The sequence below is a fragment of the Sminthopsis crassicaudata genome, chromosome 1 (genome assembly GCF_048593235.1).
Source record: "Sminthopsis crassicaudata isolate SCR6 chromosome 1, ASM4859323v1, whole genome shotgun sequence".
Lineage (NCBI taxonomy): Eukaryota > Metazoa > Chordata > Mammalia > Dasyuromorphia > Dasyuridae > Sminthopsis > Sminthopsis crassicaudata.
In genome coordinates, this window is record NC_133617.1 from 499,274,606 (window position 1) to 499,302,586 (window position 27,981).

General features: G+C 32.7%; 1 protein-coding gene across 3 annotated transcripts in view; it reads right to left on the reverse strand.

Annotated features, from left to right (window-relative positions):
* SNX24 (sorting nexin 24) overlaps nucleotides 1–27,981 on the reverse strand; it is a 255,972-nt gene that overhangs the window by 48,825 nt on the left and 179,166 nt on the right. The window contains exons 4-8 of one of the 3 annotated variants that reach the window (XM_074281507.1): nucleotides 9,686–9,780; nucleotides 8,078–8,110; nucleotides 7,471–7,535; nucleotides 6,150–6,374; nucleotides 2,885–3,958 (exon numbers count right to left, since the gene is read on the reverse strand). In XM_074281507.1, the coding sequence (XP_074137608.1) occupies nucleotides 6,352–6,374; nucleotides 7,471–7,535; nucleotides 8,078–8,110; nucleotides 9,686–9,780 (216 nt within the window). In that variant the 3' untranslated portion in view covers nucleotides 2,885–3,958; nucleotides 6,150–6,351. Of the gene's footprint in view, nucleotides 1–2,884; nucleotides 3,959–6,149; nucleotides 6,375–7,470; nucleotides 7,536–8,077; nucleotides 8,111–9,685; nucleotides 9,781–27,981 lie in introns of those variants that run through there. The other 2 variants (XM_074281505.1, XM_074281506.1) reach the window with 2 other exon arrangements.

Genomic DNA, 27,981 nt, shown 5'->3' on the forward strand with positions numbered 1-27,981 from the left:
GTATAAAAGATGTGAGAACCTCCCAAGATTCATTAAGGCAAATGACTTCTATCAATTTCTGGTGACTTTTTAAGACAGAAATGAAATGACCAAAAGGAAATTGGAAAGTGTGGCCAAAAATTATGAAGTCTCCTGCAAGAAAATGGAAACTGAAGTCGAGTTTTCCTCCTGATGGTTAACTGAAGGCAGGAGATGCATAAGAGAAAAACTCATCTAGTAATGAATAGCTGGCTAAGAAAATAATTTGCATTTCTGGATCATAGCTTAAACTCTTACAATTATAGACTCCTGGTCAGGGAAAGAAAATTTAAGAAAGGCTAGTTAAGTATGTGTTAGCTTATAAATATACTCAAAAAGGTTTTAAAGTAAAAAGGTTAAGGGAAGGAGAAAACTTTCTATTTATATCATCAAGCAAGATATAATAATGATTAGCTATAATAGGAAGAAAAAAGTGATCAAGACACCCAGAAGTTCGTGAGAGGCAAAAATCCAAGAAAGGAACCTACAGTAAGTCAATTAATAAACAAACATTAATCAAGCACTTACTGTTTGGTAGGTACCGAGCAAGGTGACAGGGATACAAATACAAAGAAAAAACAATGTCTACTAGCAAGAAGCTTTCATCCCAATTGAAGAGTCAAATACACAAATGAGTATATATGAAGAAATATAAGCTACTTTGGAATGGAGAACATTAGCAATGGGGGGAATCAGAAAAATTTCAAGTAGAATATGTTTTGAAGGAAAAGCAGGATGCTAAAAAGCATATATAAATGATACATTTGATGTCAGTGCAAAAGCACAGAGATAGGTGATTGAGCATGGTGTGTGGGGAATTAGCTGTATCACAATGTCTCCTTGAAGCTGGGGCCAAATTGTAAAGCTAAACAGAGCAGGAAGTTACTGGAGTTAACAACATTAAGAAATAGCATGGTCATATCTGTGTTTAAGGAAAAATTACATAGGCAGCAGTATGCAGAATGGAATGGGAAGTAACTTGGAGATTAATCAGGAAGTTACTCCAATAATCTAGATAAGAGGTGATGAGAATCTAAATTAAGGTTGTATCTGTGTGAGTAAAGGGGAGTTGGATGGGAGAAAAGTGGCACTATAAACAACAAGATTTAAATTAGTGATTAAATTTGTGGGTAAGGAAAGTGAGAAGCAGAGGATAATGCTGAGGCTGAAAAAGTCTTTTTGAAAGAAATATGGAAATGTTAAAGAAGGGTTTTTTTGGGAAAAGATAAATACTATTTTGGACATATGAGATTTAAGATGTTTCTGGGACATCTACTTTGAAATATTCAAGAAATAATTGGTTATGTGGAACTAAATATTAGGGGAGGCATTGGAAAGTAATATATGATCTGAGTCATCTAAAGAAATATGTTAAACAAATAGGAGCTGATTAAGTTACAGAATGAGAATGTAGAGAATAGGAGGTAAGAGGGCTTGAGGAAGGTAAGAAACTTGAGGAATACTCATTGTTAGGAAGCATGATATAGATGAGTCAACAAAGGCTGAGTTGCTGAGATTAGACAGGTAAGAGGTTAGAAGAGAATCAGGTCAGGTATGATGAAAGTCTAGAGAAGGGAGAGTATCCAAAAAGAAAGGGTAGTCAATAGTATCAAATATGGTAAACTGAACAAGAAGGATGAGGACTAAGAAAAAAATTCTTGCAATTAAGAGACTAACTTTAGAGTAAGCAGTTTCAATCATGTGATGAGGCTAGAAGTCAAATTGTAAAATGTTGAAGGAGTGAGAGGAGAGAAAGTGGAGACAAGTTTTATCAACAAGTAGAGAGTTTTATAAACAAATCTGGCTAAGAAGTGAAGAAGACAGCTTGAGAGTTTAGTGAAAGATTTTTAAGGATGAGAGAGACTTGGACATGTTTGAAGGCAGTAGAGTTGAGATAGGGAATGATTCAGATTGTAATCTACCAGAGAAGTAACCCATGATCTCAAATATTTCTACACAAATGTGTAAACAACATGCAAAAAGAACCAGAGGTTCTAACATGAGGTAAATTTGAGTTCACATGTAGCAAGTGCTAACAATGAGTATAATATGGCTCTGGATGGTTATACTTCATTCAAAACAAAAGATGGATACAAGGAATAAAAGTGTAAGTAATAACATTATCTATTCAGAAGGTATACTCATGTATGAGAAGATGTAAAAACATGAGGGGAAGAAGCTTGGTAGAGAACACTAGGTAAAGAAGAAGTAACAGAAGTTATTTTGTTATGTGAATATACCATAATTCACCTTGACAAAAGAAGAAATAGATGAGAGCCCACAAAATGCTGCTAGAAGAGGATGTTGCTAAGTGGCAGGCACAATATGGAAACAAGGAGTATATGAAAGATATCATAGCTTCCCAGTGCTAGTGTTGAATCATTTTCCTCTCCTATTGGATCTGTTTCATCTTTTTTCTTTCTCTCCTCCTCCTTTTCCCTACCAGTTTTTATTATCTCTCTCATTATTCCAAAATATATTCTTTTGCATGATGTACTTTATGATATTTCCCAAATGAAACTCAGAAGTAGAAGGAGACTTTTAAGGTCTGGGACATTTTACACAGACATTTTTGTAATTTTAATTTAAATCTAGAGTTTATAATTAATTTAAGCTAAATGCAATTATAGTTATAAATAAAATCTATAAATATATATTTAATTTCTAAAAAAAAAAGATTGCTTGGCTCCTGTGCTACCACAGCTTCTTAGGACTTTGTAAATCTGTCACTGCATTATCAATCATTTATTTGAACATTTATTCTGTACCTAGTACATAATAAGGTAACTTGACTCTTATTTTGTACAAATGGAAATAATTTATAAAATACTATTCATATTTCAAGCAGAAAAGATCAACTCAAATATTTTCTTGTATCTTAAGTTTATTTTACAGCCCAGTAATTCAGTGATATACAAACTATTTTAGTGTATCTCCAACATTGGAAAAGCCCTGTAATTTGAATTGGATGATATTTTATTATTTGGCAATACTACTTATCTTTACCCATGACGTAGAGTAAAATGCCCTTTGTATAATTTATCTTAAAAAAGTAAGAAGGCCTTGAGTTAATGCAATTAGACTATTATTAGCAGTAGTGGAGTTCATTAGTGAATTCTAAATTTGTTTCTGCATACGCTTCCACCTAGGACTTACTAAAACCAACTACCTTAAAATGGAATTGCTATTTAAAAATGTCCAACCAAGTACAGATGGCAAGAAAAAGTATCTTTACTTTCACCAATCAAAAATGAATTGGCTATGTTGAAGGGGAGGGCCAATACAGATATGCTAATTATTCTTAATTTCCAGTTTAACCAATTCCACACATTTATTTGTTGCAATGTTTCTGTGATAACCTTTCTTGGTGCTGGCTCTTCAATATACACCTTTAGTCAGTTGGGAAAATCCCAAGTAACAAGATTAGTATATTGAAAAATACAAACTAAACAAAGTTGGCAAAGTTATTCTGTCAGTCCCACTTTGTTTCAGTCTTCAGTATATGACCCTCATTTAATTTAAAGTGTTGCTGATGCAGACAAGAATTCATTCATATTGTACAAGAGCTTTTAAGGAGGCAATATTCATAAGGAGTTTCTCTGTACACCTCCTTTTTATGTGCTTCTAGGCTAGCTACCATATGCTACTTTTAAAAATTTTGTCTTTGCATGACCAAACCCCAGGTTCAGTTCTATTTTTAAAAAGCACAATTTTAAAGGAAACATACACTTCCCTGAATATAGCTGGGACTATGAATTTTAGCAATAACTATAGCTATTATGTCATGGAATTTAGGTAATTTGGGAGATATCGATTTCCTTGACTAAGACTTTGAAACTTGCTCCAGCTTCTTTAGCCACACAGGATTTCTACCTGGGCTGTAGATGAGGGTAAAATATCCCATGGAGAACTCCTTCAATAACTACATTTGGAAAATGATCTGAAAAACAAAAGAAAAAAAATCTTATTTCTTATGTGCATCAATACAACATTTTTTGGAAAGAACTAAACAAGATAAGACTCACTATAATTTAAGAAATGGCATCCGTCTCCTGTATATCCACGTTCAGGATGAGCTATTAGTAATGCTGTTTCAGCACTAAAGCCACTTTAGTTCAGCACTAGGCACTACATGAATGCGCCACCAGATTTGTAGCTTATTGATTTAAGGGATGTTCTAATACTTAATGCTGCTGGGCTCCAGCTCTTTATCTGAATCTTTTCTCACAAGGAAGATGGATTACACTGGCAATTCAATTTCTAACAAAATCTCAATATACTTGAAAGAATTCCAAGATTTCTACTGGGAATACTTCACTGCAGGTTTTCCATTGTGGTTTACAGCAGCATTTAGTCCAAGTCATTTTGAGGATGCTAGTGCTATCAAATGGGCTTCTTTAGAGCAATAAGATGCTATCCTGTCTTCCTAACTTAAAAGGGCAAATTTCCTAAAAAAAGTCAACCTGTCATATTTTAAAAATCAACTACATTTCCAGAGCAGATGCAAAGGAAACTCACTGCTAGAACCTTTTCCTACATGCTGCTTCTGAGAGCAGATAGAATATGAATGGATTGTGTAATTAAGGACTAATCTATTAACACTCAAGTTTTCATTTTAAATTCATTCCTTTTTTTTTTGGGGGGGGGGTTATAATCCTCATTTCACATATGAGGAAACTGGTCCTTAGGAAAGTGATATGATCTGCCTATGGTCACAAAAGTCAGATATGGATCCAGATCTTTTTGACTTCTCATTCTTGTATTCTGCTGCTCTCAGAAAACATGTCTTTCACAGTAAAGAAATTAAGCCTCATCCTACCTGAAGAAGCATGACAAAATCTGAAAATCAATTCATCAAAAGAAAATTAAAATTATTTTTTGCTTTCATTGGTTCCACTTACATGGGATAACTACATCAAATTACAATCCTGAACTGCAGATTTTTCAATTCTAATCTGATCAACATATTCAATATGCATAAAGGCATTAAGAAAAAAAAACTCTAACTTTCAGAGACTTGATTTCCAGTTGAAAAAAGTTAACTAGAAATTGCCCTGCTGATTTTTATCAGTCATTGTGTCCTAATTCACATCAAAATTCATTCATTCAGGAAGGTAGAACAATGAAATCAAAATGAAACTTTTAGTTCTACGCCTATTTGCACCATTGTGTCTGTGTGTGTGACATACATGTATAATTGAATCAGTAACACTCTGAGCTAATGGTTTATTCAATTATAAAGAAAACAGAATGTCTATCTCACCAAATATCTGTATATAGAGATACTGTAGTTAAGGGTTTATATAGGTTCAATAATTTTTTTATATGAACTCAATCTTTAAAATTATTTTTCCTTCAATAGCTAGTAAAAAAAATACTTTTAGAAGTGCTAATATTTAAGGGCTAACCTATTGGCTGCAAATGGGTTCTAAAATCCAGGACCATTACTGCACTTAGTGAAAAAAAGAGAATCTATTCTAAAATAAGGGATGCATAGCCTAAATTGAAATTTCAAGGATTTTAAAATATCTTGAGGGGGGGAGAGGGAGGGAGAGGGAGAAAGGAGGGAAGGAGAGAAAGGGGGTAAAGAAGGGGGGGGAAGGAGAGGAGAGAGATGTGAAAATTTCACAATGTATGTAATATGTTTTACAAATCTGAAAGTACCACATAAATTCTAGTTTTATTGTTCTTGTTGTATTCCATTGGTATTTAAGTGTTAGTATGATCAAAAGTTATTTCTTCATTTATTTTCTTTTATAAAGATTGTAAAAAATAATTTTTGTTAAGGTACTGCTGAACATCAAATTATGACAAAGAAAAGTTTTACTTTAAGTATTAAAAATTTGAGTGACCCTTTTATTCTGTTTATATTTCTGTAAGTTTAATGATGCTTAACATATTGGAATATCCATCAGTAAAAGTATATTTTCAAGACCATGAATCCAAATTATGGTATTGTTGAAAGAGAAAAAATATGTTTATAAATGTGACAACTAAATTTTCTGGGTTTTTTGAGGCCCTTCATCATCTAGACCAACATAACTGATTTCATCTCGTTTTCCACTATTCTTCGATGTGAATAAGGCAAGTACTTACTAATAGGCTTATTAATAATCCACACTCATTCCTACCTTTTTTGCCTTTGTTCCACTTGTTTTCTCTTTTGAAAATGTCTTTCTGATGCCTCTCTGCCTATTAGGGTCTTATGCTTCCTTCAAAGTTCAATGTAAGTTGTTCAATATAAGTCTAATATCATTCAAGAAGCTGGATTACTTTATTATGTAGTTATCTTTTTAATCTCCAATGTTATAAGAGCTTTTAGTCTGAACAATGTTAACTTTTGGACCTAAACATAGCTGAAAAAGTGTAGATAGAAATACAGTTAAAGGTAAGGTAACAACAGTTCTTTCCAATTGACAACCTGCTAGACAGGGATAATAGCAAAAAAGTCCATGATAGTATTTATATAATAAATATAAAATATTACCAAAGTGCTATGCACATTATCTCTTATGATCCTCCGAACAACCCTATAAAGTCAGTGCTATTATTACCCCCTTTAAGAAGAAACTGATGGCTGAGGGATTGACTTCCTCAGGGTACACAGCTAATAAGCATCTGAGGCTGCACCCAAACTCAGGTCTTCTTAACTCCAAGTTCAGTTGTCTATCCACAGCGCCACCTAACTATGCAAAGGACATTTTTATAATTCCCCCTAATAAGGAATTAATATTCTAGAGACTTGAATTCTAGTTATAACCTGTATAACTGGGACCAAGCCAAGCAATCTGTCAGCACTTTTTAATAACTGATCAATAAAATGGGAATAATATTGTGTAATACTTAGAGGGTTCTTATAAAGATCAAACAAGATAATGAATATGAAGGCGCTTGGTAAACTGTATTATTATTAGAGCATGTTAAATGGACAGTAACACAGAGAAAAAATGGTGACAATTATTTCTTCAAACTAATCCTCTTGAAATTTGTGGTGGTTTGTGGTTAATCTAATGAATTTTATTCAAAAAGAATTATAAAGGCTATATTATATGACAATATTATTTAAATATAAATCAGGTGCATTTGCAATATAGAAATTAAGCTTTAGGAGCAGTCCATTAAAAACAACAACTATATCTTTGTATTTCAAACCTGAAAATAAAATTAACCAGAGTCAACCACCATCAAAACAATAACGATAATATAAATATTTTCAGTTAATTAATATTTTTTGCAATATTGTTGTAAGAGGGGGGAAAATGACTATTTCTCATGAAAGACCTGCCCCAATTTGTATTCTAAATGTCTGTTATACAAAAAAAGCACTACTTTACTGGCAGATTATTAGGCCCTAGACCAATGTCATTCTGTAAGGCCTGTATTAAAACCATGGTTTATGTGGTGCATGGTCAGATCAGTAAAGAGCTGTTAACACATGACAGGTTTGATTACCGTTGGCTGTAGGCAAGACATATGGATCCCTTAGGAACAGCAGCACTGGCTGGTGGGACAGTTTGCTGGAAAGGTCAAGAACAAGAATGTCAGCATCAAGGGAGAGTAAACAGAAAATACTACAAACTAGCTTTGAGGTGATCAAACTGCTATGCAATGATGTCAAGAAGGGTATTTTTTAATATATACCCTTATAATATATACATATATACACACACATGTATAAAATATAGATATATCTATCACTATATAACAAGCTTAATTTTAGAAAAGTCAAATGAACATTATATTGCCTGTGTAGTTTGAAAGAAACATGCAATTCTTATTATAAATAAGTATTAAAAAGTTTAAAGGCAAAACAAAACATCACACAATTTTCTCTGTTGCCACATAATTAATTGGCAAACCCAGTATTTCTGTCAGTTGCAGGTAATGATGTAAGAATCTATACTCTTACATATATAGCTAATTATTTCAGTGTCTTTATTACACTGACCAATAGTATGCTAAAAATCACCAACTATCAAGATCCTGAAGTCATTAATATTTAAAATATTTAAGTAAATAACAGTCCTATGAATTTATACAATACTTGATTAGCTCTCACCTAGACTCTTCAGATTCTGTTTCCTCAAAAGAGCTATAAAAATAAAAGTATGGAGAGAATGGATCATTGAATATAAATTAAAGAATAATAGAATGCATTTGTAGAGTATTAAGAGGTCCCTTAAATAGGATAAAAAAATTGAATTTACAGACACTTTGATAATTGGGGTTTTTGTTGTTGTTGTTGTTGTTTTCCATAAATGATGATTTAGGCCTAATTATGGCTGACAGGTGTAACTAGGTCACTGTTGAGCAGTATAACTACATGGGCAGGAAGGTCCCTTGTTTTAAAATGGTTATATCAAGATAGTCAATGAAAGTTAAAGGATCATAAGATTTAGACTCCAAAAGTGTCTTTAAAGTCATCAATTAACCCCCTCATTTTAGAAATGAGGGCACTGGGGACCAGAAAGATTAAGTGAATGCCCATGGTCACAAAACTATTTTGTATCTGGGTTGTTTTAAACTATATCTCACTGGAACTATACATGATATCAACCTGGCATGCAAGATTTAGGATCCCAATCGTTCTCTCTTTAAACTTTTCATAGAAGAAAAGAGACAGTTAAGAGGCCTTAATAACTACACAAAGTAAATTTTGTTGTGACTCTTTGTAGCCCATGAACCATACTATCCATAGGGTTTTCTTCTTCTTCTCCCATGGTTTAAGGCAAATAGACATTAAGTGGATTGCCCAAAATCACCCAGTTAATTAGTGTCTGAGGCCATATTTAAACTTCTCTAATCTAAGCTGCGCCATCTAACTGCCCTTACAAATGAAGACATTAGTTTAACAGTCCATCTAACTTCTTATTATGTTAAAATTTTGCTTTTTTGTAGAAGAATGAATTACCTTAAAACAGGTCAAATTCTTCCCCAAACATAAGCGTGACTTAATGGCTGTTTCTCATAAGGGGTTTTTGAGGAGTTTCCTTAATTACATATAGGGGGCAACAAAACTATTTTTTCCTCTACATACTGAATGGGTACTAGGCTACTATCTAACTCCAAATGAATATAGGTGAAAGATATAAATTCATAAATTTCATGATTTAGTGCTGAGACATTAAAGATCATTTAGTCTACCTTTATCATTTTGTACATGAGGAAACTTGGGACTTGCTCTAGAGAGTTGATCCTTATTGTGATATGCACGATTTTTTGCTCTACTTACAAAAATTGTACAAAGTCAGATGTCCTTACTATATCACCACTTTGCAGTAGGAAGTTGGCCCAATTTAAGTAAGGGTCAATATATTATTTAGATGCAACTAGATATAAAACTGAAAACAGAAAAAAAAAAAAAACTAAGGGTAAAAGAAGATAGGACAATAACAAAGGGGAACAAAGAAACTCTTTTCCTTTTTATGGCTAGGCAGCTTATCATTAATGCTCTCCTAGAGGCAAAGGGGAAATTCTAAAATGAATTTCTGGGGAAATCAAATTTAACTACATATATCCCTACATTACATTCTAAAAGGACCATGAACGTCTAATTTGGAAAGTTCTATACTTTCGAATTATTTTCTTAAATATACTGTTTTGCAGGAACCCAAGACTGGAAATACACTTCAAAAAAAACATTTAGCATATTTAAGACAAATCTTACCCACAACTTTCTGTCTTTGGTAGAGAGGGTAAATGCCGTATGTTTAGAAAATCAAGAAATAATTTCGGAAGCTCCTCATTTTCCAAAATAACAGCCTGTGCAAGCAGAATATACTTAGAATTAGTGACTGAAGGATTAGAAATCACAGGTCATATAAAAAGAACAAAGAAATTAAGAAACCATAGACCATTTAAAAATCAGTCATAGGAAATATTTTTAAAAGGCTATATATTTTTCACAAAAGTTTTTATCCTTTCATCATTTTCAGATTCATAAGCATTACTTACTTGCAAATTCAACTTAAACTGCTCCTGTAACCTTCAACCACTCAGAATCCCAATGATTCAAAGATATTCCTTTTTTCATAAACATCAGGAGATATTTCAGAAACCCCCTCAGAATTATAAACTAGAAGTACAACATAGAAAATTTTAGTGTGTGTGTGTGTGTGTGTGTGTGTGTGTGTGTGTTTGATCAGGTAACTGGATTGGTAGATAGGATACCTTTATTTGAACAAACACTGTCTATAATGATTATGGGAGACTACTATAAATTCAATCAACACTGTTTTTTTTTTCAGACAAATCAGTTTGAATCTCATAATTAACAATTTATTTAGTCATCAATGCTTTCTGCCTTTGTCATTGTTTAGCAATATATTTAATTTCTCCACAATCCTCAATTGAAATTTATCAGTTTTGCCAAATAATTACTAAAGGTCTACTATGTACTACCAATTAGATTAGGTGCACAATGATAAAGGCTTCTTGAAAAAATACCTAGAATATTGAATACAATAAATAGTTAATAAAAGGCTGTTTAAGTGTGACTAGTATATACTGTAGCACAGACATTTACAATAGACATACTTCTAAAATTATGGTAGAAGTCAATGGAAATATGTAATACAATATGGTGTTTACATAAATTTTAAAGAACACAGAGAAAATATACAAACTGAATCAAACTGCATAGATTTTATAGTGTCACCAGAATTTACATCTTGAACAGCCAAACTTTACTGAACACCCTTTAAAACTATTGCCATTACATTAAAACTATGTGCATCAGTTCAAAGATTTGTATTATTTGTGACAAGTTGCAATTAAGGTTTACCATTTTTATTTTTTACTTTATTTTATATAACCATTTAAGTACATCAGAATATGCTTACTTGAATAAACTAATATAATGTGGTAGAATAAAAAATCATCCACTCAAAAAAATCTGTATTCACTAATTACCTTACAGAATAATTTTATTTTTGAGGGTGGTGGGGGAATAACATTCTTATCACTACCCTCACCTTTTAAAATAAATTAAGTCAATAACAAGTATGGGACACTTTAAATGACTCGAACTACTTCATTTCCAGGATCTCAAGATGTGTCATCCATCACTGTGGTATGTAAAAAGACATCTCTCACGTGTTCAGAGGGCCACTTTGATTTTATTAATGCAAGATTTAGGGAATGTTAACAAGGTGAATTATTTATTTTTCATGATGGATTGGCTTACAATGCACTGCTAACAGTCAGAATGTGATCATTAATGAGAAAAGACAGGCAAAAAAAATCTGTTTATGTCTCTAACACCATTCTACATCATTGCAACATGTCTAGAATGAAATTTGCCTACCTTCTGCAAACTTGATTTTCTCAATGAAAGGCAACATGGCATAGTGGATAGGGTGCTGCTGGACTGTGAGAGACAGAAAGATTTGGGCTCAGATGCTATTTGTGAGACCCTGGAAAAATACTTTCTTTCCTCAGTTTTTTTATTTTTTTCAATTTTAAAGAGAAGATGTAGTACTCAATGGCCTCCATAGTCCCTTTCAGCTCTAAATCTAAATGTGAGGAATAATGTATGGCTTCATTATTTTAGATAAAGTATAATGGCAATTGTTTATAATAAAAGGACTTCTGGAGATTCACTTTTAGTGTAAAATGAACATACTGACCTTTTTGTATAAAAGAATTAGAAAGAAAATGCCAAAGAAGAAAGAAGTCTATATTGGAGAGAGGTAATATTCAGTTAGATAAATATTCAGTGTAGTAGAGAGGGATGAGTTTCCTGGGATCTCTCTTGAAAGGTTTGTTGGAAAAGCATTAAAAACAAATTTAAAAGGCAATATAGTTTACTTTACTAAATTTAGCCAAGTTTTACATTATGATCAACATAAAATATGCATTCCTCATTACTACTCTCATAACTTCACTGTCTTCCCCTTGCCCAATTCTAATATTCAAAGAGTTATTTTCATCTTTGAATCTCTGTGCCTCCTTTTCTAATTGGTTAACGTTTCTCAATGCCTCTCATTTGATTTTTGAAGTTTTTTGAGTTCTTCTATAAATTATATCTGGGCAGGGAGCCATTTCATGTTACTTTTTGGGGTAGAAGCCTTTTTTTTTTTTTTTTTACTAAAGAATCCTCCTCTGAAGATGAACCCTGGACTTTGTTGTTCCCATATGTTTCAATGGTGGGATTCTTCTTTGCTAGATCATTTTTAAAAAATAAGTTATAATGTAAGCACTTCTAATTGTGGAGTGGGATATGGTACCTCAAGCTTTCCTTCAGCTCTCCCCTCTGACAAGGAACCCCAAACTAAAAGCTCCACCTTCCTGCAAGTGCTCATAACCAGCAGCGTTCCTGCCCCGCTGTTGCTGTACTCCCCAAGTGCTAGTTCTTTCTCATTCAGGGCAGCATCTCAGCAGCACAGCTAGCCCTACTGTTCCCAGTCAGCCAAGGTTCACTCTGTCTTCCCCTACTCAAATGAGGTGAAAGTCTCTATGGTTCCTGCTGAAGCTCCAGCCAGCCAGCCCAAGGAATCCCTACTTGGTGTTTCTGCAGAGCTAACCCCAGAGGTATTTGCACTTCACAAGGGTTAATTTTGACCTGGAGTTTTTCTTTAGATCTTCTCTGGTTGTATCAGAAGGACCCCTGTTGTGCTCCAACTCTTCTTGATTTTTCATCAGTCTGTGTTCACCCTGAGACACAAATCTGTTCTATTTGTGAGGGAATTCAGGAGAGCTTGAAATTTACTGATCTATTCCACACCTTCCCAGAATTCCTTCTCTTCTCTTCTCTCCCTTTCCTCCCCACCCCCACAAGTTCATTTTCTTGTGAGGCCTGGATTAACTATACTTCTTACTCCTGGATCATATCTATAGCCTGTAGTGAGGAGAGGGATTGTTCTTTAACAAAAAAATTTGGAACCATGGTGTTCAAGAGACTGTTTCACCAAGTTCTGTAAGTAGCAGCTTTAGCATACAAGTCAGAGGGACAGACTGCTGGTGCTCTATTAATCTCAAGTCTGACAAATAATAGTTATAGTTTCCAGTAAGTTAGGCATTTGTATACATATATTGATGATACTTGATTGAATTTAGTATTTGTGTTATTCTCAAAGTTTATTATAAGTAGTAATGAGGAATGCATATTTTATGTTGATCATAATGTAAAACTTGGCTAAATTTAGTAAAGTAAACTATATTGCCTTTTAAATTTGTTTTTAATGCTTTTCCAACAAACCTTTCAAGAGAGATCCCAGGAAACTCATCCCTCTCTACTACACTGAATATTTATCTAACTGAATATTATGAGAGATCAAGAAATAACAAAACATTATAAAGAATGAGAAAATAAAACACAATGTGAAACATCTCATAAGTAAAACAACAGATCTGTAGAAGAGATCAAGAAGAGGAAAATATAAGAATAATTAGATAGACAGAAAGTTGTGACCAAAAAGAGAACCGTGATACAATAATGCAGGAAATAATCCCAGAAAACTGCCCTAGAGTGGAGAAAGTCAAAATAGAAAAAAATACACTGATCACCACCTCAAAGAGATCCTTTGTGGAAAACATATAGAAGTATTATTGCCAAATTTTGAAATCTCCAGATCAAATTTTGCAAGAAACAAATAATCAAATACACTGGAGCTACTATTAGAATTGTATAAGACTTATCAGTAGGTACAATAAAAGCCCTCAAGTCTTGGAAGCCTATCTACAAACAAGCAAAAGAACTAGGTTTGTGGCCAGAAATATCATATCCAACAAAATTATCTATAATTTTAAATGAGGAAAAAAACATTCAACAAACTTGCAGATTTTCAAGACTTTCTATCAACCAAACCCGAACCTAACAAAATTTAACATATAAAAGCCAATATCAAAGAGCAATTTTCAAGAACAAACTGTTTAAATATGGGCAAATTTTTTAGTTTTTTAATATGAGAAATTATACTTTATGTCTAAGGTTTACATTAACAACAGGGAAAGCTCAAAAGAAAGATTGGCAGAGTAAAGATAAAAATAATAATGTTACACAAATGAGGTACAAAGAAAGAACAGATACAGAGGTATTAGAGTGGAGGAGGAGGGCTCATAGTTCTGAAAACCTATTCACATTGAGAATGGGTTCAGTAGGCAACACTACATATATATCTTGAAGGATATAGCAGCCTCCAAAATCTATAAAGAAATATGTGGGGAGGGATAGATGGATGGGGAATCAAAGGATGAGGAAAGAAGAGAAGGGAGGAATCTCTGGGTGGGGAAAGGTTAAGTAATAGTAAGCCAAGTTATGGAGCAGAATTTAATGAAAGAACAGGGATAGGAAAGATGTGTATGTGGAGTAGGTGTGTGTTTAAGAGTATATAAATATATCTTAACTAACTGTAAATTGCTTTGTGGTAGTGGGAAGGGAGGAGAGGGAGGTGTGTGTGTGTGTGTGTGTGTGTGTGTGTGTGTGTGTGTGTGTGTGTGTGTGTGTATCTACATTTGTATATATAAATATACCTTTTCTTAAGTATACCCTGCTTGGGGATAGTGGAGAGGGGGGTGAAATAGGGGAAAAATGAATAAAGTAAATAAGAACAAAAGAACAATTTACAAAGAAGTAAAGAAAAGATGAACATCCATGAATATAATTTCTTCTTCCATGTATATGTGAATACACACACACACACATACTTTCTTAAATTGATATTTGTTGTTATATATTTTGAATCCTCCCTGATGTTCTGCTGAGCACATGATAATGTTCTCTTTTGTTTTGTTTCATTTTGTTTGGTATTGCTTTTCTGTTTTTCTTTTTGCTTATTCTGTTTCTTCAAATAAAATAAATTTTGGGGAAAAATACAAAAAAGAAAGAATGTTGAGGGAGAGAATGAATACACTCATGTATTCTCAAATCACCATATATGACTTGAAGGCAGGTTGTTTAATGTCTCATTGCCCATCACATAACTCTCTAAGATAGTGATTTCCAAATTTTTTTGATTACATAAATCTGCAAAAAAAAAAAAAAAAAAAAAAAAGAAAAGAAAATTGAATATGCATCCCTAATATGCCTATATTGCCTTATTTGTAAATTATATTTGCACACAAAATAAATATTTAAATAAGATGAGATGAAGAGGCGTGGAGTATGTTTGTGGGTAACGGATGCAGATTATAATTCATCCATGCCTACTCATGTCAAATGATGCGTTCTAATACACCCAAAGTAAAAAGAGTTCTCAATCACAATTCATTGTCATGGAACACACAACTCATCCTCTGAAAGGTATCTGATGCAGCCATTAAATAATCTGGGGTCCATAGGGTGTGTATGTAGGTGGGGAGGTTCACAATGGCAGCTGGCTTGAGAGGTCAATATTTGGCTCAAAAGGAGAGAGGCTTGAAAGCTTGTATAGCAGAGAGAGAGCATGAAATTGGGGAATGTTTGGGAATACAGGTAGATGTGGATGCATAGAAGACCAGCTCCTAACTGTTTATACCTGGAAAGGTAAGATACAATCTATCTTGCCATCCTCCAAGTGATTGATCAGACAATACTTGGGATTATGCCAGTGGAATTAATTTCTTCACGGGCATTCTCCATACAAATGATATAAGATCTGGACCAGAAACATATGAATGAAAAAATATTTACAACCAGATTTTAATTACAAAGATGCTTTATTTTCATTTCTGATTAGTAGTTAATAGTGACTTCTTATGCTTCAGCTTTATCTTTTTGTTTTATTGCTCTTAAGTAGCTAATTATCAGTTAAAAAGAAAAGGCAAAAAACAATGACAATAAAACACCTTAAATGCATCTGGAAAGATCCTACTGAACATAATTCTGTACAGTAAGTGATCAGTGAAACCAAGATAATGGAGTAGAAGACACACTCAGCTGATTTTTCCCAACATTTTCCTCCAAACAAGTTTAAAACAATTCCTTGAATCAAAATCTGGAGTGTCAGAGCCAACAAAAGGTCACAGTGAGCCATTTTTCAAGTCCAAAACAACTTAGGATGTTGGAAGAAGAGATTTGTGATATGGGTGAAGGCTGGTCAAACCCACATTAATGAAACACCAATGGTTTGACTAGATGGTGGTGACAGAAAGAACAGCAGCAACAAAACCAGCAACAGCTTCACAACTGGTTAGAAGGAGATTACAGGGAATATCTGTGGTAGCAGTGAATGCAAGAATGAATACTATCTGGCAATTTCATTACCTATACCTACTTCTGGTTCACAGGAGGAGAGCTCTTTCAATCAAAAAGGAGGGGGAATCTTAAGAAGCAGCATCATCTGCACTTAAAAGAGATCATGGACACTGAAGAGCAGGAAAGTAGTGACCATACTTCTCCCCAGGTTACATCACTTACAGCACTGAAGACTTTGGAGCTACCACAACCAGTTCTGAAAATAAGCTTGGGACAGTGTTTCTCCTCCCAATACATCACCTTTTTCCCCCAATACCAAGAATAGAGCCCAACTTTTACAAAAAGTTCAAAAACCAAGAAAATGGGCCAGAATAATGAGCAAACAACAAAAACCTGAATATGACAAATTACAAGACAAATTCAAAAGACAATGAAGTCAAAATAGCTATAAGCAAAGTCCCAAAGGGGAGTGGAAGGTGGGGAGTGTAAATTGGATACAAGCCCAACAAGAATTCCTAGAAAAACTACAAAATGATTTTTTAAAATATCAAATAAGAGTAGTTAATAGAGGAAAAATTAGGTAAAGAAATGAGAGCAAAGGAAGAAAATTACAAAAAGACAACATCTTGGGGAAAAAAGGCACAAAAAAACTAAAGAAAATAACACCTTAAAAAACAGAATTGGTTAAATGGAAAAAGAGGTACAAAATTGTGTTGATGAAAATATTTCCCAAAAAGCAGAATTGCCCAAATGGAAAAAAGAAATACCAAAGCTAACTGAAAAAATAAAATTAAAATTGAAATGAAATGAATGATTTCAAAAGGTATCAAGAAACAATAAAACAGTCAAAAGAATGGAAAATAATAGAAGAAAATGTAAAACATCTCTTTTGAAAAACAACCGATTTGGAAAATAGATAAAAGAAAAATAATTTGAGAATTATCCTCTAGAAGATTCCCAACACATTGCCACCATAGGGTGACTCACACTAGGGCCAAAAAATATCAGGATTCTTCTCTTCCCTACTCCCTCCCACCCCAACATGGATTAGGTTAAATTTTTCTTAAATAATACTGGGATTTGATCAACCCCAGGGATAGGAGAAGGCTTAAGTTGTATCTCTCTTGACACAGCTTCTAACTGGATGTCTTGATAAGGCTTCCTGGTCATATGCATAACAGGTTCCATTTACAGAGGGTCAGTGCTCTTTGAATTTGTTGGATATCCAAAATCATTTAAGTCAATTCTATTAAAAAAAATGAGTCTCCATAGGGAGTGGAGGTAAATTCTATCAAACATAAATTCCACTATATATCCTTTCAATGTTAGAGCTAGATAAACCTCTCTCTGTTAAATGTTTAGTGACCTAGTATCTTATTTTGTCCCCATACCTAAACTAATAGGATCAGATCTACTCCTAACATTCTTCTAGTTAAATTATATTTTGACCTCTATTGTGTTCATTTCTTTGTTCAAACCATCTACCATGCACGGAATGGACTGCCTTGGCTCATCTCTATCAAGATTAAGTTCCTTTCCCCCTCCAGGGCCCAATTCAAATTTTATTTCCTCCAAGAAGCTTTCTAGACATTCTATAAATTCCTCAGTGGGCTTTGCTAGGATCTCTCCTTTGCATTTATTATATTCGCCAAGGACCAATATTTTTGTTTGTTTATATACATATATATATATATATATATATATATATATATATATATATATATATATATATATATATATATATATATATATATATATGTATATATATATATATATTCTCTACTTATTATTAGAATGTATACTTCTGAAGAGTAGTCTGTTGGGTTTATTTTCATATACCCAGTGTCCAGGTTAATGCATAAAGTAGGTGTTTAATAACTATCTATTAAATTATTGAACTTTGTCTGGAGCTTAGTGTCTTCAGTATGCTTGCCCTCCAAAAAAAGAAGCTTGACTTCTGGTTTTGTTCTTTATCGTGTTGTTTAAAACAACATTATTGCACAATGTGGTATTAAACTTATTCATAACCTAGTTCTCAGTATTGCTGAATAAAATCTTTGACTGAGAGGATAATTTCCTTGTTTAAGGTTCTTCAGAATTTTTTTTAAAACAATGCATTGGAAAGTAGTTTTTCCATATCTTCACATGTCACACAATTAACTTTTAAGTAAAAAAGACAATAATGAAACAGTTTTTCTGACTTCTATAAGTCAAGATGCCTCTTTGGTAATAATGAAGAAAGATATATAAATAGTGGTCTGTAAGTATAGGAAAGGTTATTTCAGAAGATGATGGAAAAGTCATTTCCTATTTCTATGGTTAGAATCCTAAAATAAAAATACATAATAGGTATATGTTCAATATATCTTTTTATCTATAAACGGCAATGGGAAAGAGTAGAAGTTCTATTACCAATGGAGGTAAGATACCTGGTTTGAAATTCTAGCTCTCTTACATACTTGTATAATTATTTTAAGCAACTTAAACTCTCTGAGCCCTAGTCCATCTACTTCACTGTTCTGTTATGAGAAAAGTGCCTAATAAATCTTAAAGGAAATGTGCCATTTTTTGTAACTTAAGCTGGAGCAATGAAATCACATAAAAAGGCAGCTTCACAGATATCCACAAAATGTAATTTCTCAAGGGCAGAAATCATGTCTTATTTTTATGTCTTATAGCATGTAAAATTGTACTTTGCACAAATATTTGTTTAATAAAAACTTATTTATTTTACAATTGAAAGAAGGCATCTTATATCAGCATAACTATTCTGGATTCCAAATACCTATGAGCAGATCTTGAGGAAAAAGCTATGAATAATGTTGTGTAATAAGGAATAAAATTAATTCAGATATACTATGTAACTCAATATTTGGTAGCATATTATAGACTTTAAAAGAGGTTATTATTAATCTTTTCAACTTTGGAAATCCTAGCCTGGAGCTGAGCAGTCTTGTTTGGTGAATGAGTGCAAACTATTTATTCTGTTGGTATGATTCAGATCAGTATAAATGCTTCAGTTTTGGAACTGAAATGAAGAGACTTCACTTACTTAACCACAGCATGGAAAACATATTCAGCAAGGACAGAGCATGGTTCAGTTAGGCCCTGCTTCTCTCCCTCTGTCGTGGCCATGTTAAAGTGTTGGTCTAGCCTGAGAGTAAGAAACTCCTGCCTCCTTATGGACTAGCTTTTGTTCTTAGGCTACTAGGAAGCCATGTTAATTGCTTGAGCCATTTGAACCATTTAGCATGGCTGTAATAACTTTTAAGAAAAAAATTTATCTAGACTATATGGCAAATACTGCTTCTTTTAAAAGCATTTCCACATTCCAACAAGCAGTCCATCAGAACCATCTTGCCATTGACTTGTTGCTGCCCTTCTTGAAATTACAGCCTCTAAACTAGATCTAAAAACAAAACAAAACAAAAAAAAAAAAAAAACTGACCCCAAGTCCCTGGAACTCATTCCATTTAGCTTTGTAATTCGTCCCCCAGCAGCTAATTGATAAGATTGACAAATGAAGGGAAATTCACTTAAGACTATCTTATTAGCCCTAGAGTAGATCATACCATACCTCAAATCCCATACATCCTGGGTCATTTTGCCATCTGCTTTAACACTATACTTAGCTTCCCCCTTCTCTCCCCTCCACTCTCATTCCACATTTTCTTTTGCTCTGGGATCAGTAGCTAAATCAACATTACTTTGTGGCTGGATAAGTCATGTCAATAGGCTGTTCTGGGGAACAATTTGCTATCCCTGTATCTCTCTAGACCCAAACTTCCTTCCCTGACAACCACTGCCCTTCATGTGTTTTTCCCCCATTAAAATGCAAGTTTCTTAAGGAAAGACTGTCTTACCTTTATATTTATATTCCAGACACTTAATGAATTTGTTTTAAGTTCAAAGCCCTTCAAATGTTAGCCCTCCTCACTTTTTCAGTTGTCTTATACTTTATGCCTTGTCCATTTCCTGCTTTCCCCTAACATACTCTTCAATCTAGAGACACTGCCCTCCTTGTTATTGGTTAAACAAGATATTCCACTTCCCAACTGGCTTCACTGGTTCTCCCCAATATTTGGAATGCCCTTTCTCCTCATCCTTACCTTTCAGTTTTCTTCAAGTGCCAGCTTAAAAAATCACACCTTCTTCAGGAAGCCTTTTTTTCTTAATTTTTGTGCCTTCTCTCTCTTGTTTCCAATCTAACCTATAGATAGCTTGGTTTATACATAGTTATTTGATTATTGTTTTCCACATTAGACAGTGATCTCCTTGAGAGCTGGGGCAATCTTTTACCCCTTCGTATCAGCATAGCACAGTGTCTAGCACACAGTACTTACTGAATGTTTTTTTTTTTTCATTTTTAATCACTTATTTATTCAGTTATTAAGGAAACATGGTGAAAACTAGACTTGATTTAAAAATTATTTAGAGGCATATTTAAACTTTCCAATGTAGCTATTGGCTGTTAAATATTAAAATTAAGTCAGTTTCTCATAGATGGCAGAATAGATAGAGCACTGGGCTTGGAATTAAGAGGACTCAGTACCATAATTTCAAATCCAGGCTCAAATAACTTATTAGCTGGATGATTTTGGGAAAATCACTTAATCTCAATTGCCTCAGTAATTCATCTATAAAATGATCTGGAGAAGATGGCAAACCACTCCCATATTTTAGCCAAGAAAACCACCCAAAAGGGGTCACAACAGTCAGACACAATTGAAACTAAACAAAAATAAGGCTTAAGAACTAGAAACAAAACTGTTAGATTTTCTTCTCAAAATATATCGTTATAAGAATATTAATTCTCATTGCTTGAAGTGGCACCAAAAAAAAAAAAAAAAAAGTTAGTGGAACAGGCTATTTCTTCACTCACATATTTAAAAAAAAAAAGAATTTATAAATAATTTCTTAATTTAATAAATGATTGGGTAGATAAATAAAAAGCCCTGCAAGTAGACCATGTCCCTTGAAAGTCCAATATTTACTTCACTAGAAATGTCTTTTTCTTGAAAAGGTGCAATTATCATCATGTAACACAAATCACAAAATCCCAATTTTTCTACCTTATCAGCTTTATAAAATCATGTTCCTAGAGGATACCATTGATTAGTTGCATATGTTCTTTTAGTGACATCCCAAGTACTTAATTGTCAGTTATCTTTTCTTCTTCACTAAGTAAAATATAGTCACAAAATTACAGAGGGACTTGTTCTGCCTTAACCTTAGCTAGATGCCATCATGCTGTGGAAAACACTGATAAAATATCACAAGATAATGCTGTCCGACAAGGGAGACATATAAACAGTGTAATGATTTCCCACGAGTTTCCATTTTAGAAAATTGTCACTAAAGCCAGCATAAATGGTGACACTTCTTCACAGAGGACACTGTGAAATCGAACACTGGCATTCTAGTTAGGTCCAAACCTACTCAGCAGCCAATTATAACAGTATCTGAACATCTTGTTGAAAACTTGAACAAGAACACTTAGATAACCTTCTAAGATCACTGCACAAGGCTGCATTGTTTTCACTGATTGGATTCTTTTATTCTTTCTTAGAACATTTAAAAAATACATTGTTTCTTTAAAAACACACAGTTTCTTTAAAACACACACATACACTCATATACAACCAGGGCGCACAAAAACCTGTGCAATGAATTAACTAGCAGAGTTTCTAAAGTCCTTAAGCTCTTTCTTTTTCTATCTGGTTTGGTTTGAAAAGCCCAATATTAGGGTGAAAAAGTTCATGACAGTTTTTTTTTTTCTCTTCACTGAGAGATGCTTCATACTAGGCTTTATTCAGAGGTGCAGCTAAAAACAGGGAAGGAGAAAATCAATACCTCCTTGGTACTGTAAGTAGGCCGCAGTGTCACTCTCCTTGGGGGCTGAGAACTATAAGCTTTTAGAGTGCTTTAGAGTCTATAATCTCTTATTTATCCATTTTCTACCAGATGTTTACAGTTCCAAGGAATGATCCAAAGTATAGTTAAAATTTAGCACAATAATCTAATTCCAAAAGTGACCATGCCTGTGTGAAAAAGGAAAAGTATATGTGTATCATTTATAATTATTTCTATTCTTTGTTTATATAAGTTCAGAAAAATATCACTTTCTACACAGCTTTTACTTGCTTATAAAACAAACAGTTTTTATGCTTGGATCATGTGCCATTTGGAATTTATTATGGTATAAGAAATGAGTTGTTGTTCCACACCTAGTTTCTAGCCACACTTTTCTCCAGTTTTCCCAGAAGATTATATATATATATATATATATATACAGGAAAAGAAAAGAAATCCTCAGCACAGTAGTTGGTATCTTTGGATTTGGATTTATCAAATATCTACTGTTAGATTACTTCTGAATTTAGTTTTATTTAAATTATTCTTTTGATCAAATTTTCTATTTCTTAACCAGAAATAGTTAAAATAACAAGTTTTATTACCTAGTTTGAGATGTACTATACTTCCATACCACAATTTTTCATTATTTTTCTTTATATTTTCACTGTTATTCTTGTAGATAATTTTTGCTATTTTATCTGGTTTTACAAAATGACTTCTTGCAAATCTAAGTCATAAGACAGAAATTTGTAAAATATTTTAGGTAATGTTATCATATTTGTTATGTTGGTCCAGCCTAACCATGAGCACCTTTGTGACTTAGTTATTTAATTTTTCTTTCTTTAAAAAGTGATTTGTAGTAGTATTTATATAAGGTTTGGAAGTAGGTAGACTCCCAGATATTTGAATATGGTGTATATTGCTTTCTACAAAGCTATCTATTTGCCTGAGCTTCCCTCTGAATTTCCTTCTGATCTCCTGTGCATTTGGAAAAAATATTTCCTTGACATTATTTTCTTTTTATTTTTTAGTGATATCGCTATCACTATTTCATTTTCCATCATGTTTCCTTAAAAAAGCCATAACTTAGTTTAATCTTTTCCTATGCTTATTCTTTTCATTTATTTTGCTTATTTTAATGTTAGTTAGTATTCTTAGAATTACATGAAAAAATATTAGTGACAATGGGCATTCTTGTTTTATCTCAACTCTTAATGGAAAGGCCTTTACATTTTTCCATTATAGATAACAATAGTTGTTGGCTTATTAAAAAAAATTGCTTACCATATTAAGGAAAAAGTATATTTAATCCATTAATGTTGTTCTTTTTTAGTAAACATAAATGAGTGTTATATTTTGATAGGGCTTTTTTGGCCTCTATGTGAATTTTAGAATTTTTGTTATTCATAATTTATTATTTTTACATTTTCTTGCAGTCCTGGTAAAAATTTACCTAGTTACAGTGAATAAACTTTTTGAATAACCTTTTAAAATATCCTTTTAATTTAATTCAAAATTAACCTTTGAATAACCCATTAAATATGCCATTTTAGATTTAATAGTTTTTTATGAAATAACTGCAAACATTTTCATTAAAAGATAGCTTTCCTTGATTTAAATATATATGACTATATTTGTTTCATAGAAAAAAATTTAATGATCATATATGAATAACCTATATCAAATTGCTTGCTGTCTTGATTAGGGAGGAAGGTAAGGTATGAAAAGAGAAAAAAACTTACAAATCAAAATCTTATTAAACTCAATGTGGTTAGTTAGCTTTGCATGTAATTGGAAAATAAAAATACTATTGAAAATATATTTTAAAGAATTTAGAAGAACATCTCTTTTCCCTTTTAAAAAACATTTTATGTGGTATGAGTAAACTATTTTGAATCTTTGAACAAATCAACTTATAAATTCATCTTATATTGGGGATTTTTAACTTTGGGAACTGAATTTTGGCTCATTCCATTATTTAAAAAGATTAAGCTGTTTATTTTTGATCAAAGTATTTTACAGTTAAGAATTCTGTTAGTATATAATTGAGGAAAATACTTTTTTTATTTCTTCTTTATAATGAGTTCCCCCACCCCTTTTTTCCTTTTCACTTTGCTAATTTGGCTTTTCTCTTAAAAAAAAAAAAAAAAAAAAAAAACAAATTAGTTAAAAATGATTTATCTATTTTACTGGTCTTTTCAAAAACATAACCACTTTTATTTAATCATTTTAAAAATATATCTTTATTTTTAGAATATCTATTTTTATTTTTTAAATTTTTCTAAAAGTTTTATTTCTAATTATTTGATACCTTGTTTCTCTTTTATGGTAATGAAAGAGTTTAGAAATATGCATTTTCCCCTAAAGCCTACTTTGTGTCCCAGAAGTTTGGAAAACTTTAATGCAACTATTTTTTCTATGATTTCTTCTTTAATACATACTTTTTAGGATCATATTAATGAGTCTTAATTTAAATATAAATGCTTTCTTTATATGCTTTTTTCAATTGGTTATTAAATTTTTGTGCTCTAGTACTTGGTCAATTTTTATAAAGGTGAGATATAGCTATACTCCTTTCTATTCATAGTCATTAATCACTAGAGGTCTATCAAATTTACCTTTTCCAAGAGTTCTATCAAGTACTTTGGTTCTTATTTATGTTTTTGTTAGATTTTCTCAAAGAAGTACACTAAAGTACATCAATAAGGATTGCTTTCTTTTCTATGTAGTTCAATTATCCTTTCAGTGACATGGTAAGAGCAATATCCTAATTCTATAACAAGCAGCTCCCATATAAGTTGAGTTATTATTTTTTTTTTAATAAAAGGTCCTTATCCTTAAGATCTGGTTGGCAATGAACTTAAAGCTAAGGCTGCTGACATCATTTCCTGGTTGTTTGAAAACAGAGCAATCATGAGTTCCCTGATGGTTGGCAGAACAAGAAAAGTTCACTCAGGTAAATCAACTCAAGGTGTCCTCCATGCCTAGCTTTGTTGAATATACTGTCCTAGTCTAGACCAAGTACTTGGATGTTATGCCAATCAGTACAAGTGTGTTTATCTGTATGCCTTGTGGGGTGTGTGTGTGTGTGTGTGTGTGTGTGTGTGTGTGTGTGTGTGTGTGTGTGTGTGTATTTATCATCTATTTATGCATAATGTAGTCTCCTTTTTTACACATAAGCAACATTTTTAGTATTAGTTTTTATAAATTTTGAGATCCAAATTCTTTCCTTCCCTTCAGTCTCTCTCCTCTCCTTAAGAAGGCAAACAATTTTATATGGATTATACAGGTATAGTCATGCAAAACATTTTTATATTTAGCCATTTTGCAAAAGAAACTACAGACCAAAAAAACAAGAATAAAGTTGTTAAAAGTATGTTTCAATCTGCATTCAGACTCTATTAGTTCTTTCTCTGGGGGTGAATAGCATTTTTCATTTTAAGTTCTTCAAAACTGTTTTGAGTCATTGTACTTCTGAGAATAGCTAACTCATTCACAGTTGATTGTTGTACAATATTGCTATTACTGGGTACAATGTTTTTGTGGTTTTGTTTAATTCAATTTGCATCAGTTCTTGTAAATCTTCCCAAATTTTTCTGAAAGTATACTGTTTGTCATTTCTTATAGCACAATAGTATTTCATCAAAATCACACATCAAAACTTCAATTGATAGGTATCTCCTCAATTTCCAATTCTTAGAATATTTTTGCAAATAAAGGTCCTTTCTCTTTTCTTTGATCTCTTTGGGATACAGACCTAGTAATACTAACGCTGGATCAAAAAGTATGCACGATTTTATGCTCTCATGGACATGGTTTCTAATTGCTTTCCAGGACAACTGGATCAGTACACAATTCCACCAACAAAGAAAATATCAATAACCTCATTTTTCCATATCCCCTCCAACATTTATTATTTTCCTTTTCTGTCATATTAGCCAATTTCATATGTGTGAGGTGTTTCTCAGAATTGTTTTTAATTACATTTCTTTAATCAATACTGACAGAGCATTTATGTTACTAATGATTACTGATTTTTCTGTATATTTTTACTAGTGTCTTCTTTGAGATTAGAATTACTAATCTAGTGTTTGATAAACCCAAAGATACCAACATTAGGGATAAAAATTCATTATTTGAAAAAAATTGTTGGGAAAACTGGAAATTAGTATGCCAGAAATTAGATATGGATCCACACTTAACACAATATACCAAGATAAGATCAAAATGGATCCATGATTTAGGCATAAAGAATGAGATAATAAATAGATTAGAGGAACAGAGGATAGTCTACCTCTCAGACCTGTGGAGAAGGAAGGAATTTATGACTAGAGAAGAACTAGAGATCATTATCGATCACAAAATAGAAGATTTTGATTACATCAAATTAAAAAGTTTCTGTACAAACAAAACTAATGCAAACAAGATTAGAAGGGAAGTAACAAATTGGGAAAATATTTTTACAGTTAAAGGTTCTGATAAAGGTCTCATTTCCAAAATATATAGAGAATTGATCCTAATTTATAAGAAATCAAACCATGCTCCAATTGATAAATGGTCAAAGGATATGAGCAGACAATTCTCAGATAATGAAATTGAAACTATATCCACTCATATTTAAGAGTGTTCCAAATCACTACTGATCAGAGAAATGCAAATTAAGACAACTCTGAGATATCACTCCACACTTGTCAGATTGGCTAAGATGACAGGAACAAATAATGATGAATGCTGGAGGGGATGTGGGAAAACTGGGACACTAATACATTGTTGGTAGTTGTGAAAGAATCCAACCATTCTGGAGAGCAATTTGGAACTATACCCCAAAAGTTATCAAACTGTGCATACCCTTTGATCCAGCGTTGCTGCTATTGGGCTTATATCCCAAAGAAATACTAAAGATGAGAAAGGGACCTGTATGTGCCAAAATGTTTGTGGCAGGAGGTTTTATATATATATATATAGTATTTAATTTATACTTTAACATGTTTAACATGTATTGGTCAACCTGCCATCACGGGGCGGGGGGTGGGAGGAAGGAGGGAAAAAGTTGGAACAAAAGGTTTGGCAATTGTCAATGCTGTAAAATTACCCATGAATATATCTGGTAAATAAAAAGCTATAATAAAAAAATAATAATAATAAAATAAAATAAATTTGTAGTTTCATGTGCAGTCATTTTTTTAATAAATTCTACTATATTGTGGAAATGCTTGTTTTATTTCATAACAAAAACAAAAACAAAAAAACAAAAAAAACTTATGGCTCAATCTGCACTCTGAGTCCATCACCTCTCCTATGGAATTGGGTTGATCACTGTGTTGATCAGAGTTCCTAAGTCTCTCAAAAATGTTTGTCTGTACAATATTTTATTATATTCATAGTGCTACTGTTTCCACTCACTTCACTTAGCATTAGTTCATACAAATCTTCCTATGCTTCTCTCAAACCACTCACTTTATTATTTTTTAAAGCACAATAAGGGACAGTCCTACAGTGGATGGAAAACAACCCTGGAGTCAGAAAGACCTGAAATCTAGTCCGACCTCAGGCAGTCACTACCTGTGTAATTTAGGCAAGTCACTTAACTCCAATAGCCTCCAAAAAAGGGGGAGGAGGTGATCAAAAAAGTATTCCATTACAATCATATACCATAATTTGTTTAGTCATTTTTTTCCAACTGATGGGTACTCCCTCAGTTTCCAACACAAAAAGGGCTAATTTGATCTCTTTGGGATATAAAATTAATACTAATTTTGTCAAAATTCCACAAATAATACATTAATGTACAATTTCCCTATAGCCTATCCAACTTTCATCACTTTCCTTGTGTGTAAACGCTGTCAATCAGTGTGAAATGGTACCTCAGAATTATTGCAATCTGCATTTTTCTAATTAGCAATTTAGATTGGTAATTTAGAGCATTTTTTCACAAGTGTCTACTGATTATTTAGAATTCTTCCTCTGAAGAATATGACTACTAAGTCATATCC